Genomic DNA, 13,772 nt, shown 5'->3' on the forward strand with positions numbered 1-13,772 from the left:
TATTGGTGAACATTTTAAAAGATGCGTTCTATTTATTTGTTTACTGTTAAAAATCAAATTTATTGTAACGTAGAATTGTTACAAAAAGTATTTACGCATCATTGTATTTATTATAGTATTTATATACTGATTAATTAAGTTCGATTTTACTAAATATCTAATCTTTTTTCAGTACTTGCAAGTAACTCTAAAGATTTAATACTACGAAAATGAAATGTAGAGCCCGATAAAAGAACGCTGAAAAAGGAGTACATATATTGTAACATCTTAAGACTTTTGTAACTTAAGTATACAAAGGCTTTAATAAACGTTCAATTGAAATTAATCAACCGTTTAGTTTAGTTAACGATCTGTTTAACGATCTCTAAAATACTAAATCTTTGCTCTTATCGAACATAGTTTGTCAGAAATTAAATATTATTCCAGTTAATGCTTCGATCTATTGAATAGAATTTGTAAATTTTTAAATATGCTTTTTGTAAGCTAGAGAGCTTACAGAGATGCAGGGAAACAATTGATTTCGAGTTTAATTTGGAAGATGCAATCGCTAAAGTTCACAAATTAATTCTTTCAATTAGTCTTCTTTTTATTAATGAAAATTTATTCGATTTTTTTTCATTACGATTAATACTGAAACACTATCACCACGTAGCGGTGGAAAGACGGAACTAATTACTATTGCTGTCTTTGTCATACAGTATCGTCCTCTTTGTCTAATATGAGTACATATGTCTATCCTTACTATTTCCTACCACTTCTGTGATGAGTAATACACATATTGTGTATATATATGCCTTTATCGCACACTATTACTTTCTTTGACTATAGACAAAGTGTGCTATCATCTATCCTTATATCTTCTAAGTTATTGTTTTTCTTTCGCATCCAATAGGTGATAGCACATGGCTTATTCTCCGACAAAGGCCGCAATGTTATGCGATAAGAATATGTAATTGTATCAGGCAAATGTGCAACAGTATGCGACAAAGACAGCAATAGCGATTAGTTCAATCTTTTCACCGCTACGTGGTGATAGTGTTCCATTCTGGTTTTACGATATTCATGATTCGTGATGTTTGCGTAGGAATCAAGCGAGTAACATTCGATTGAGGTTAAGGTACTTTTCGGAGTGAATCGTACATATAAAAAGTCCATTTTTCACAAAACAATATTAGATAATTATGGCGTACGTATTCTGATCGATAACATTTTTTAAAAAATAACGGAAAGAAGTACTACGTGTGTATGCATACATAAACTAACACATAGCTTCAAAATATATGTCCTGTTAAACATATGGTTTCTTAATGTTTATGATTTAACTTAATAATTAATAACAGGAATGTTCATTTGTTACAGGTCTAAAGTTACTTTTAAAATAACTCTTACCTCTGATCCGAAACTCCCATTTAAAGTGTAAGTTTAGTTACTCTGGTGCGAGACATCATTTTATTGAATCATAAGATTCATGTTCTTTATGTGTAAATAAAAATAACATAAATATGTCAGAGGCTGATTTTCTTGAAGTATTGAAAATGTTTAACACTTTTCTTGTACTCATAGAAAATCCGAGAGTTAGCCAAGAAACAAGTATTGAGAATGTTATCAAAGCTTTTCAATGTGCTCAGTTTATTGAAGTCACAATTGCTAAAGCATATGAAATAGGCAAAGAAAATGTCCTTGATAATAATCTTCACAGCCATTGGTTAAAGGAAAGTAGATCAAATTTGTATAAATGTTCTGAATTGAAAAATGCTTGTGATAAATTACTAGAGGTCTATTTGAAAGACACTAACATATCAACTGATATTGTGGATGAATTTTTAAAATTGTACATTCAATATTGTGGCAATGAGAGATTCAATGATTTTCTTAAACGAATATTAGTTAACGGAATCTGTACAAATATAGTTATAGAGTCTTTAGAAAAGTTAGGTGTCTCTGCTTTGGACATGCAGGATGAAGCTTTAATCATTTCTTGGGAATCTTTAATTAGTAATGGTAATGAGTATGAGGTTTTGGAATATATTCATAAAATGATTAATGATGGTTTTCATTCGAAATTAGTTCACTTTGCTGCTAATTTACATAACAACAGCAAAAGTAAGGCGTTAATAGTTCAGGTATTGTCAAACAGACTTGTCCACAATGATACAAATGTTTGTTTAGCTCTTACAAAGGTAAAACAAAAATTGCTTTGGAAGTTGATGCAAAAATATTCAGAGTTTTACACAAATTTCCTTGATAGCATATTTTACTTTGCTCGTCATATGAAACAAGTTGAAAATCAGTGGATATCAAATTGTGAATTCAAATATGAGCATCTTATCAAAGTAATAGAAGTATTATTAAATGGTCCTACAGAAATTTCAGAAATAATGTACAACAGAATGAAATTAGTAAAAACACATCCCAATGGTACAATATGGCATAAAATTGAAAAAGATATTGGATGGTAATAGCATAATCCTTGTTTAATCATTGAATGGAAATGAGGGTTTATATAAAATTCATTAAATTTATTTCTTTTTTAATTATTTACTTTGTTTCAATAATGATTTGTATAAGCTCTCATCATTTTAAGTTAGCATCTAATTTATTTTGTGAATTAAATAGAAATTTTTAATGATTATTAAATATTGTATAATTATAATTGCAGACTTAGTGTGCCAGATAATACACCTTTCACTGCTGTATTAAAATTTGCTGCTGAAGAATTTAAAGTATCTCCAGCAACGTCTGCCATAATCACAGATGATGGAATAGGTATCAATCCACAACAAACAGCAGGTAAGTCCGTCATATTATAAAATAATGCTTATGAGAAAATTTTTAAGCAATATATTTATAATGTGATTAATTTCAGGAAACATTTTTCTTAAACATGGATCTGAACTTAGATTAATTCCAAGAGATAGAGTTGGATAATTACTTCTTAAAATAAACATCTATATATAAATTATTTCTTTGTTGCACTTCTCACCAATAAGTGTAAAAAAGGAACTACTTTTTCATATAAAATTTGTTGTTTACATAAATTTAAATAAAACATTCCTGAAGTTTTATAAATTGTACTATTCAGTCGAATTTTTTCCATCATATTTTTATTGAAGTTGAAGTATAAGTAATATGAGGGTAAAATTATGAGAACACATTAGATATATATTTTTGATAAAAAGATTTTATAAGTGAAATACATGTAAGAGGTATAAGGTCGATACAAAGGTATGTCACTACATGATAAAATTACTTAGCGATCAGTCATAGCGCAATATTGAGTACTAAGAAACTTCTTGTTGCAATCGAAATAATTTCTTCGGAACAAGATTTTCAAATCGCGGCTTACGAAAGATCGCATTAATTACTGAGAGTGATTATAAATCTACTGTTCATAACAAAAGAAAATTCACGGCATGAAAGAGTTGCACATGAGATAGTATTCTTGAGAAGCATTATAAGTTAGAAACAATTTTTATCTGTTTTATAATCATCTTTTCCATTTATATTCTTTTAATTCTGTTACAATCCATAGTTTCACTCAAGGGCATAATGGGAGAAAATTTAAAAATAGAGGTAAAAAGGAATTATTGTGCAACTTATAATAACTTTTTCAGATATCATTTTTACATAATACTTTTTATATATATGGCTTTTGATCTGCTTATATATAAACCTACTAAAAAATACAATAATATAAAAAGGTAAGGGTAATAGAATATGCAACAATGATGTTTCTCAGTTCTAGAATATCTGACAGATAATTATTTAGACATACAAATGTGAACTACAACGCGGACGATGCAAATGGGAGTTATACTTCTTTTCTTTTCATAGCGAAGTATTACTTTGTTCCTCTCTGTTCTACTTTTTTCTTGCTTTTGATGCTTACAAAAGTTTTGTTATCTTTGATTTATCAAGGGAACTTTTATGTTTCTAACAAATGGTATAAAAATGTGTGTGAGAAATGTAGAGAAAAATATATGCAATTTTCTTAAATGCTTTAAGACGTTCAATCCATTGTATAAGAAACTTAATTTATGAACTTTTTCTTCTTTCAATTGTTGCATGAAACTTTTGGCACCTTTTTAATTTCTTACGATTGATGATCCCGTGCCTTTTTTATGTCAAAATACAATACTGGAATGTGTTATTTTGGATTGTTGAGCAAATTAAGCAATCATAAAAAAACAAATTGTATGATTTGTCGTACTTTCATTATTCTGGCGACTACAAGCTAAGGTTTGTCGAAACGGCATAGCACCCATGATTAATCTCTTTTTTACATATGATTATTAAGTTACCGATGCTGAAATATAAAAGTATAAAATGTGCGTGATTCTCGCATGGAAGCGTAAATTCCATGTTTGCTTGTAGACGTATTTGAAAATTGATATACTAAAATGGAGGGATCTTTGTTTATACAAAACTGCTTTCAATCACAGGAATAGGAACGCCATTACATTCTTAACAGTTACAAGAAACTATCGTTACATATGATTCGACTATTTTATTGGGTTGTAATATAAGTAAGTTCAATCAAATAAAGAAAAATACTGGCTTTAACCGAATTTACCTATGTTACAACCTAATATTGTATAAAAAATGGTCTATCTAAATGGAATAGGATACACTTGTATATAATTGTAAATGAATACAGTTTATAGAAATGGTAAATCATTCTATCATTCTTAATTTCTATTAGACCATTAAACAGTACGAATTCAGTGTATATTGCATAGACAAAATAGGCATCTTTATACTACTTGCAATCTAAAAACATTCTCATTTCCTGACTACCAATAAATATGGAATTCACGCTTCGACATTCTAATCATAAATGCACAATGAATTGAAAGAATAATTTCGCGCTATGATACATTTTGGTGGATCTTCGATATTTTTTACAAATACTTTGGCGCAATTGAAAGAGTATAAAATTTGGTTTATTCATTATATTCGACATGGTTGTTAACCGCTTAAGATCCAGGAAAACGCTGAACGTACAACTACTTATTGTGTGTATACTTCGCCGTATAACATAACTGTCGACTTATAACTTAGTACATGTAACTTTTTCATTCATGTGCGTGATGTATTGTAGAAATTTCTATTCTTCATTCATGAAAAAAGTATCGTTCGCTAGTATCACACGTATGATGATTATGATTACAGTAATGTATACACTGAGAGTATCATTGATAATGTTAAATAAAGAAAGGTACGTGGCACTAATAGGTATACAATATTATATAAATCATATGTCATTCTTTTGAGACTGATTATTTTATGGATCATTACATACTGTTTTATTTAGCAATAGAAAGGAGCAGTGCTTGTTGATTAATAACAAATTGTTTACAAAAAGAAACATTATTTTTTAAAAATAATATATTGATCAGACGAAGTTTGGTTTTAAAAAGTATTTAATCATTTTTTAAAGAAATTGTTAATTAATTTCCGATTTAAATGCAATTACAAGGATGTCCATTCAAGCAATGCCCATTTCTAATTAATACACTAAAAAGTCTTCTATATTTTTAATTTAGAGCATTCTCAAATCTTAGAAATAACACAACAAAATTATTCAGTAGATTCGTTTTCACTCAGTGCTAAAAACACACTTTGAAATAGTACGTGATCTCAAAATCATAAACATATAATCGAAACTATTGTCAAATTCTGGTAGATATCTGTAAATCTAAATCTCTAGTACAGCTCTTACTGTTAATTATCCTATGTAGTCATCCTTAATATCAAATGAATCAAATGGCAGTTAATAGAAATCATTTATAACAAGGACTGCAATGGCATTTTTTTACAAGGACTTCTTCACTGAACTATATAGAATATGTTACGAGAATTTTAACGCGAAGTTGGAAATACTTTAATATCCAGTCCTCCGTTTCTTTTAAATAAAATTCGTACAATAACCTAGGTAATTATACCTATATTAAAATGTTACCACAATTGAAGAAAATCGCACACGTTAACTTTTCCAAACAAAAATTTATGTTGGAAATATCATTCCAATTATAAATATCTCTCAACATGTACGATGCTAATATCGAAATACTTTCCCTCATGCTGTGATTTTTAACTTATAAATAAATTACGTTTCGAACAGCTACATATAAATTTATTTTATCTTACCGTTTTATTTTAATGACCTACCGATGTCGCACAATCTTTACTCATCCTGTAATTAAAATAACGAAATTGCAAATGTATTATTAAAGTTCGATGTATAAAGATATGATCATATCAATATGATCGAAATTCTTTAATATTATAATGCAAAAATTATTTTGTTTCCAACCTTACAAAAAATGATACCTACCCATTCGTGCTCCTCTACACCTTCCATGTGATCCTGTTCCAAGGAGCACTGTATTACATCGCCCACAAAGTTGCTCATAGTTTTCTGGATCTAGCACACATACATTAACAACACCCTCAGACCAAGTAAGGAATACAACCGTAAATCCTTTAAGTTTATATTAAGAAGTTCTATACAGCTTATACAGAAATGGTATACCTTGCAATGTCTTAAGGATTTGCAGCAATAATTATAAAAAGAATTAAAACATGTAAAAGAACGCATGCCAAAGTAATTAAAAATGATTGCACTCTATAAGGAATTTTTATATTTTTATATTTCACGACACGATACTATACTCATTTGATGATACTCACTGATTTGTTTTTAAATATTTACTTACTTCCTCTTGTTTAGCTTTTACGTCGGGATTCCATCCCAGTCTGTTGAAAGGTTGGGCAGATACAGAAAATGGAGTGGCTGATTGTTGTTTTGCCGCAACTGGGGCGGTAACTACACCTTGGCCTTGATTTTCAGTTACTATATATAAAACATAAATATTCATAACATTTTTAATACAAATACTATTATAATACTTTTAATAAAAATATTAGTCATTGCTTACAATTGTCCATGCCAGGTGGTTTTAGACTTATTCTATACGCTTGTTTGTTAGCTCCATTAAACCACTCAGTAGCAGTCATAGTTGGCTTCCATGTAACTTTTGTTGGTGGGAATAAATCATCTTGGAAAAGTTCACTCTGAAACAATTAAAATTAGCTTATTGTCCTTGCATTTTTTCGAGTTATATTAAATCTACCTTTATACGTGGAACGGTGAAACTTAGAGGTTCTATTGTGTTATTTGTTAATCTTAAAGCCGATGCAAATTCTACACTAGCAACATCGCATTTATTCTTAGGAAGAAACGATAAACCCTGATGCAAACTGCTGCATCGATGATGGCTAAGTGGACAACAATATGGTGGTTCTTCTGTTACTTCAAAAGCATATATTGTAGAATCACCCTAAAAATATATTTTATATGAAACATATTTTCTAAATTATCTCTATCTTCTATTATCTTCTATTATCACTTATAAAGTATTTAAACTTTTTGGTATTCACTTACACGTCCTGTCAAGAAGAGCGTTGAACTGTCTTCGTCGTAATATGGCATCAAAATTGCAGGCGAAACATCTAATCCAACTGTAGTTAATGGAGTATTAAGATTGTCCGTTTTAAACACATATATTTGTCTTTCTGAAACTCTGAAAAAAATATAAATAATAACAAGTTATTGTAATCTATATAGGGTGTCACAAAATATGTGGAGAATATTCATAAAGTCGATTTTAAATATAAAAACTAAAATAAAGCTATGTAACCTGAAAAATAAGCTTGAATCAATATTTTTGTATAGAAATCTTTCTTCATTGTTTTGATGTCTAGAATAGATTCTATAAATATCTCTCACATATTTTTTGAGACCCAGTATATGATTCAAATAATCGTATAAATCCTTACTTGTCAAAACCCAGTACAACGAGAAATTGTCCTTTCAATGCCCACACAACTCGTGCGCCTCTGGTACCAACAGGTCCTTTGCCAGTTTTAACTGGCACATCGCTAGATCTTGGTTTGTAAACTCGTAACTTTCCATCTTTGCACGTACTCGCGAGATACTGACCGCATGGTGACCACGCTAAACTGAAAATTTGATCTGTATGTCCCATTAGAGTAATCTTCGCAACAGCCGTTTCACAAGATGATAAAAGTGTCAGATCCCAAATTTTCACGGTCATATCGTAAGATGCCGATGCCAAAATATCTGATGCCAATGGATGAAATTTGATTAAATATATTTTATCGGTATGAGCCTTTATGGTGTGTTTTGGTTCGTTTGTTGGCTCTGCTAATCCGGATTCTGGTATTTCCCATAATCGGATCATTCCATCATCACATGCTATTAAGGAACAATAATATCACTATCATTTGACAAATTTTTTCATTACAAAATATTACAATAATTAAAAAATATTGATTCCTTTACCGACAGCTAATCGCTGATTATCGAATGGATTCCATTGGAAATCCATTACAGTGGCACCATGTACTAACGCTGGCATTACACCATCTGGTAGCCTTCCGGTTTTCTTCAATTCAAGGACTGCTATTTTACCACCTGGTCCACTAAGTGGCACCGCAACACGATCAGGGTTGGCTGTAATGATATAGTAATTATTGAAGATAAATTTCTTGTATAAGAAGTGAAGCATTTTATACAAAATGCAAAGTACCATGAAAACCATCGCATTCTCCAGATATCTGACGACTGATGTTTCTTATATTTTCAATATGCGTAGATTTATGACCAGGTGTACCTTTCAGATGTCGAAATTTCGATACCCTACCTATATACAATAAACGTAAGTCATTAATAATGTATTTGTTGTATAAAAGAAGTATTTATTTCTTATACTTTTCTTACCAAACACAGTTGATGTTCTCTTAGGCGTTGGCGTCACAGAATTATCCACTTTTTCCAAGCGGGGATCCATGCTCTGTTGACGCAACATCGAGATAACTTTCTTAACTTCGTCTTCTTTAATTACTTCACTTTTAGTTTTAAACGAATCTCTGCGCCTCAACATCGTTGGCGACCCCATTGCTTTCTCGGCTAAGTTTCCATCAGTTACAGACACAGAACGACTCTCATAAAGCCTTCTTCTCTCAGCTATAGAATTTCTATTTGCATTGCCCCGTTCAAAATTTCCAAGATCCTCGCTTTCAGGTGAGTCATCTTTGACTTTTATCTCAAATACTTTACGTCTTTCCGCAGTGCTTGGCGTTTTCGGTTTATAACCAGAATCACTTGAATTAGCATCCTCCTCCAAAGAACTAGAATCGCTTTTTCCATTTTCCGCTTCTTTCATACGCTCATTATTAAATGATGGCGATTTCTCTGATTCTGTATTGTTCTCTATTTGATTGTTCAGGTCATTTTGGTAACCATTAGTATCACTATTCGGTGCAACAGGGACCGAAAATATCTTGTCGAATGAAAATTCTTGACTGCCAGACTTTGCTTGAAATGGTTTTGGTCCAAGTCGGGGCTAAAAACAAAGAAATAATAAGAATTATTTCTTGTTCTTCTAATAAAAATCTATTCGTAATAAGCTACTTATAGTGATTATGACTGTAATGAAATAAATGAAACGGTATATAAGGGCACACGATATCATCAAGCATACAGAAGTAGAACATTTTGTAAAATGAAATTCTTTTCATAACACTATTATTTTCTCTTATAGCCAGATTACAACCTTATATCCCCCAATCGCATTAGGGTTCACGGATGTAACTACTGAACCCACGCTTGGCGATGTACGAGGACGTGCAACTGGCTTCGGTTCATCCTCGGAAATGCTATTAGTTCTTGACGACCTTGGCAGAGGCTTCGGTGGAATCACTTGCCCTCCGTTCTGCACTTTATTTTTGTCATCTTCAACCTCGATTTTCTTCATATCTTCTAACTTTTCGATATCGTTCTCGAGCATTGGCTCTTTCTCGATCACCTCTTGTGTCTTTGCGTAAGTTTTCGGCGTGGTGACGGTGATAGGTTTGGTCGATTGCTTCTGCTCCACTTTTATTTCTCGTTCATTTTCTTTGAGCGTCGCTAAGTTTCCCTTATGTACCTGAGAGTAAATTCCTTAATAACGCAAACTGTTTGAACGAAATTAGCAAAGTCCAACATCCATTTTCAAGATTTTCTTTCTACGTCAATGATATATGTAATTTCTACAAGCTTGTCACATGTACATACGCATTATCTGCACATTTGTAATTGCGGAGAAAATATAAGGGAACAATGCAAATAAACAACAATCTCGAAACCTGTTTTTTCTACACCTAAACGTAGCAAAAAGTTTGAGAATGTATGTACAAAAAGAAAGAGTATATCGAAGCATTCGCCTAAGAACACAAGAATAACTATGTCTCGCGCATACGTAGAATTACTTACGCTGATAGAATAAGCTACAGAACATCAATTGCCACTTAAATTACACGTGCCAGGAATAACACTTTGAATGGTGCTAATGTATAAACTATAAAACATACATTGGATATCTGAAACGTGAAAAAATATACACAGAACATGAGAAAATAAAATCAAATGATGCAAAATAAAACGTACATTATCAGCCAAAACTTTTTTCTTAAATAAAATGCATATAAAAGATTATGAACTTACAGCACAAATAATGAAAATATTTAGATCATGTTCTACTTCTATATTATTCTCATATGCATATGTATATCACACAAATAGCAAAATATCAGAAAATGCAATTTTAATCTTCATGATGTATTCATTAATTTTACATTGCTTAATTACATTATCTGATACATTGCGCTACTATTCATTTTGCACTATAGTGTATAATAAAAATTAATTGTAAATACAATCGAATGTCACACAACACATTTAAAAAAATGTTTACAAAAAGACATTTTCAAAAACTTGTTTCAGAACTAGCAAACTGGATAGCAAAATGGGTAATGAAATGAAATGAAATGATGATGATAAGCGTGCAATTTAATAAAATCATATTCATAAAAAATGATAAACTTTATTATAATTTTCTATGTCCTCTATGAAAAATCCTACTATGTTTTATACATCTTTTAAACCTAAAAGTACCCAAAAATCTATAGAAATATTTACTTACAGCAATAGGTTCCTCCCCTTTATTTCTTTTAGCAGGATCTAAGGATATTTTTGGAACAGGCATATTGTGTCCTTTAATCCAGGCTGCTGCATTATTTTGTGCAATACACCCTACTGTATCTGGGTATATATCTGCATGGAAATCCCTGTACGTCTAGAATAGAAATTTCGGTATTTCTTATCTCTCTGAAATATGTTACAAACTGCATTTTTATACTACAATGCACTTACTTTTCGTGGAACTTGATACATAATAGGTATCACCATATTAGACGTAAGTTGCAGTAATCTATTAACTTCGGCTTGCATCACATTTAATGCTCGTTTTGGTACCAAACATACTCCTTTCGTTTGCTCTCCACTGTGACGAATGCCTTCAACTAGGAATGGATCTTTATCCATAACTTCCATGTACATAATAGTAGTATCTCCTTTTCCAGCCAGGAAAAGCATGTTTGTATCGGGATCAAACAGAGGCATTAAAATCCTATGGAATATACTTTATGTTTATGGTAAAATCAATTTAATAAGATTATTCATTAATAAATTCTCACCCTGTGCTACAATCCAATTCTAACATTTTTACTGGTTCATTTAGATGCCTCAAATCTCTTATATAAACCTGTCTTAATCTAGCTGCATCAAATCCAGTAGTAAGTATTCTGTCACTATTATTCAGCCAAACACATCTAGAATCTTTGATACTTTGATGACTGGAACAAGAATTGACAATGCAAGTAGAAGCGCGAGCATCTATTATTCTCAGTTGTTTGTCTTTGCAAGATGTAGCTAAGATCACACCATCTTGCTTCCAACTTAAAGACTGAATTACATCTGTATGTTCATTATTGGCTGTAATATAATAAAGCAGTATTAACTAAATTGGAAACTATTGGAAAACGTTTCACCTAGTAAGAAATATGATATTGTAATTACAAAATAGTTCTTGTTGTGAAATCACATCCCATAAAGACAGGTTCGTATATGATACTGTTGTTAAAAGGTGTTCAGCTGAAGGGTGCCAACACACCACCTCTACTCTTCTTTGACGGTGGGAGAATGTACATTCAGGATTACATAGAGGTTCTTCCAAGCCAGCTTCTGGAATGTGCCACAACTTGACCTACAATAAATAACATAATAATTTATAAGATATCTAATTAAATACTAAACAAAGTTATAAAACAATATATAAAAAAATTATGTGAAAAACATTATGACTTACAAGACAATCTTGTGAACCAGTGGCTAATAAACCATCATGAAATGGAGAAAAATCCATATCTGTTACTGTATCTGCATGAGCATGAAGTAAAGGCATAGTTTTACTTTTTCTGCCACAATCCTCCAGTGGTAACACAGCAAGATTAGATCCTGATTGAAAAAAACAAAAAAAGATATAATTTAACAAAAAAATATGGAATATATAATTTATATTAAAATATATAAATATACCATTATGATCTACATTAAATGCCATAAATGCAGCAGATGCTGCAATATTATTGCCGTAAGTTTGATATGAGCCAACTGAGATGTCTCTAATGCAGGCCTCCGGTTTAGGAACAATTGGAGCTGCATTTTTATATTTGGATGCTTTGAAACGCCAAGCCATTTTGACGTTTTCAACTTTACACTTTCTGGACTAACTTCTGTTTAAACCATGTAATCTGATAAAGATAATGTTACACGTAAACAAGTTATTTTAATTAAAGCGGTGTTCAATAACTGTTTTTAGTAAAAAAATATAAGAAAAATGTGGATGAATATATCGTTATTTATTATAAAAGTTTTGTTAAATTTTGTGATTAAGTGATTTATTGTTGTTATCTAGATGTGTAGAAAAGATAACGCTAACGGAGGGTTTCGACACTGGTACAAGCTGTGCATGACTAATAATTTGGGGGTGAGAACCACCCCACCCTTATCTGTCGTAAGTGTCGTAACTCCGCAAGTAATAACAATGACAATCAAATATAATTTCTGAAACGGAGAAAAATGAAATTCAGCAATGCTCCTACTCACAAGCTGCTGATTGGCGTGGCTTTGCACGCGTTTCACGAGATATTTGCACAGAATACAATTTAACAAAGAACCAGCTACTATAAACACAACGACGATGGCAGGTAGGCGTCTCTGATCTCCACGGCTGACAGGCGGAAACAGGAAAGTCCCCCCCACCAAAAAACCTTTTCTATCTTTGTCGATCACAAGTAACATCATACAATGTGTCCCAAAGAAATAAAATGTCATATAGAAACAAGAAATAAAAGGGTTGAAGGCCGAGAAAAACTTTTATCAATAGGAACGTAAAAAATTCAAATTATCTATAACTGTTTTCAGTACTTAGAAAATATCATAAAATATTCTAAAAAACTTAATCTTAAAGGAATATATTGTATATCTTATTAAATCTGAATAAAATGTATTACATAGTAAATAATTAAAAACCAAAAGCATAATTTATCCAGAGCTCAATATACGTAAGTTCATAGTAAAATAAAGAAGAGAAGTGATATTTCAAATTATTATATAAAATTGTTCTTGTACTAATAATTATTTGAATTGAATTATAAAAGATAAGTTCAACTATTGAATAAAAAATTTAATAATCTTATATTCTATTAAAATGTTTATTACATTTTTAGAATATATATTTTTATTAAACACACGTACATTTGTATTTGTAAGGCACCCTATATATGTCCAGTTACGTTCGGAAATC

General features: G+C 31.0%; 2 protein-coding genes across 5 annotated transcripts; one reads left to right on the top strand and one right to left on the bottom strand.

Moving 5' to 3' along the window:
- The first annotated feature begins 1,026 nt into the window (after window positions 1–1,026).
- LOC117232799 (ubiquitin-fold modifier 1) lies at window positions 1,027–3,074 on the top strand. Of its 3 annotated transcripts, XM_033492450.1 has the most exons (4): window positions 1,027–1,186; window positions 1,360–1,416; window positions 2,660–2,790; window positions 2,867–3,074. In XM_033492450.1, exons 1-4 carry the CDS (start codon window positions 1,182–1,184, stop codon window positions 2,926–2,928), a joined length of 255 nt encoding a protein of 84 aa, XP_033348341.1. In that variant the 5' UTR covers window positions 1,027–1,181; the 3' UTR covers window positions 2,929–3,074. The 3 variants fall into 3 exon arrangements, 2 of the variants coding, with proteins under 2 accessions (XP_033348341.1, XP_033348340.1); XM_033492449.1 differs by lacking the exon at window positions 1,027–1,186 and having other exon boundaries at window positions 1,328–1,416; XR_004493188.1 differs by lacking the exons at window positions 1,027–1,186; window positions 1,360–1,416 and adding an exon at window positions 1,423–2,455.
- Window positions 3,075–4,921: 1,847 nt separating this feature from the next.
- Window positions 4,922–13,233, bottom strand: LOC117232787 (coronin-7). Of its 2 annotated transcripts, XM_033492429.1 has the most exons (18): window positions 13,073–13,233; window positions 12,503–12,717; window positions 12,273–12,421; window positions 11,984–12,170; window positions 11,602–11,899; window positions 11,279–11,534; window positions 11,049–11,201; window positions 9,642–10,013; window positions 8,807–9,431; window positions 8,616–8,729; window positions 8,369–8,539; window positions 7,843–8,281; window positions 7,448–7,586; window positions 7,137–7,343; window positions 6,942–7,077; window positions 6,720–6,856; window positions 6,338–6,427; window positions 4,922–6,196 (listed from the first exon to the last, which is right to left on the bottom strand). In XM_033492429.1, the coding sequence occupies exons 2-18, from the start codon at window positions 12,660–12,662 to the stop codon at window positions 6,188–6,190; spliced, it is 3,642 nt and encodes a 1,213-aa protein (XP_033348320.1). In that variant the 5' UTR covers window positions 12,663–12,717; window positions 13,073–13,233; the 3' UTR covers window positions 4,922–6,187. The 2 variants fall into 2 exon arrangements, with proteins under 2 accessions (XP_033348320.1, XP_033348321.1); XM_033492430.1 differs by lacking the exon at window positions 9,642–10,013.
- Between the last annotated feature and the right edge of the window lie 539 nt (window positions 13,234–13,772).

Source organism: Bombus vosnesenskii, unplaced genomic scaffold, assembly GCF_011952255.1.
Source record: "Bombus vosnesenskii isolate JDL3184/JDL3185 unplaced genomic scaffold, Bvos_JDL3184-5_v1.1 scf7180000013293, whole genome shotgun sequence".
Classification (NCBI taxonomy): domain Eukaryota; kingdom Metazoa; phylum Arthropoda; class Insecta; order Hymenoptera; family Apidae; genus Bombus; species Bombus vosnesenskii.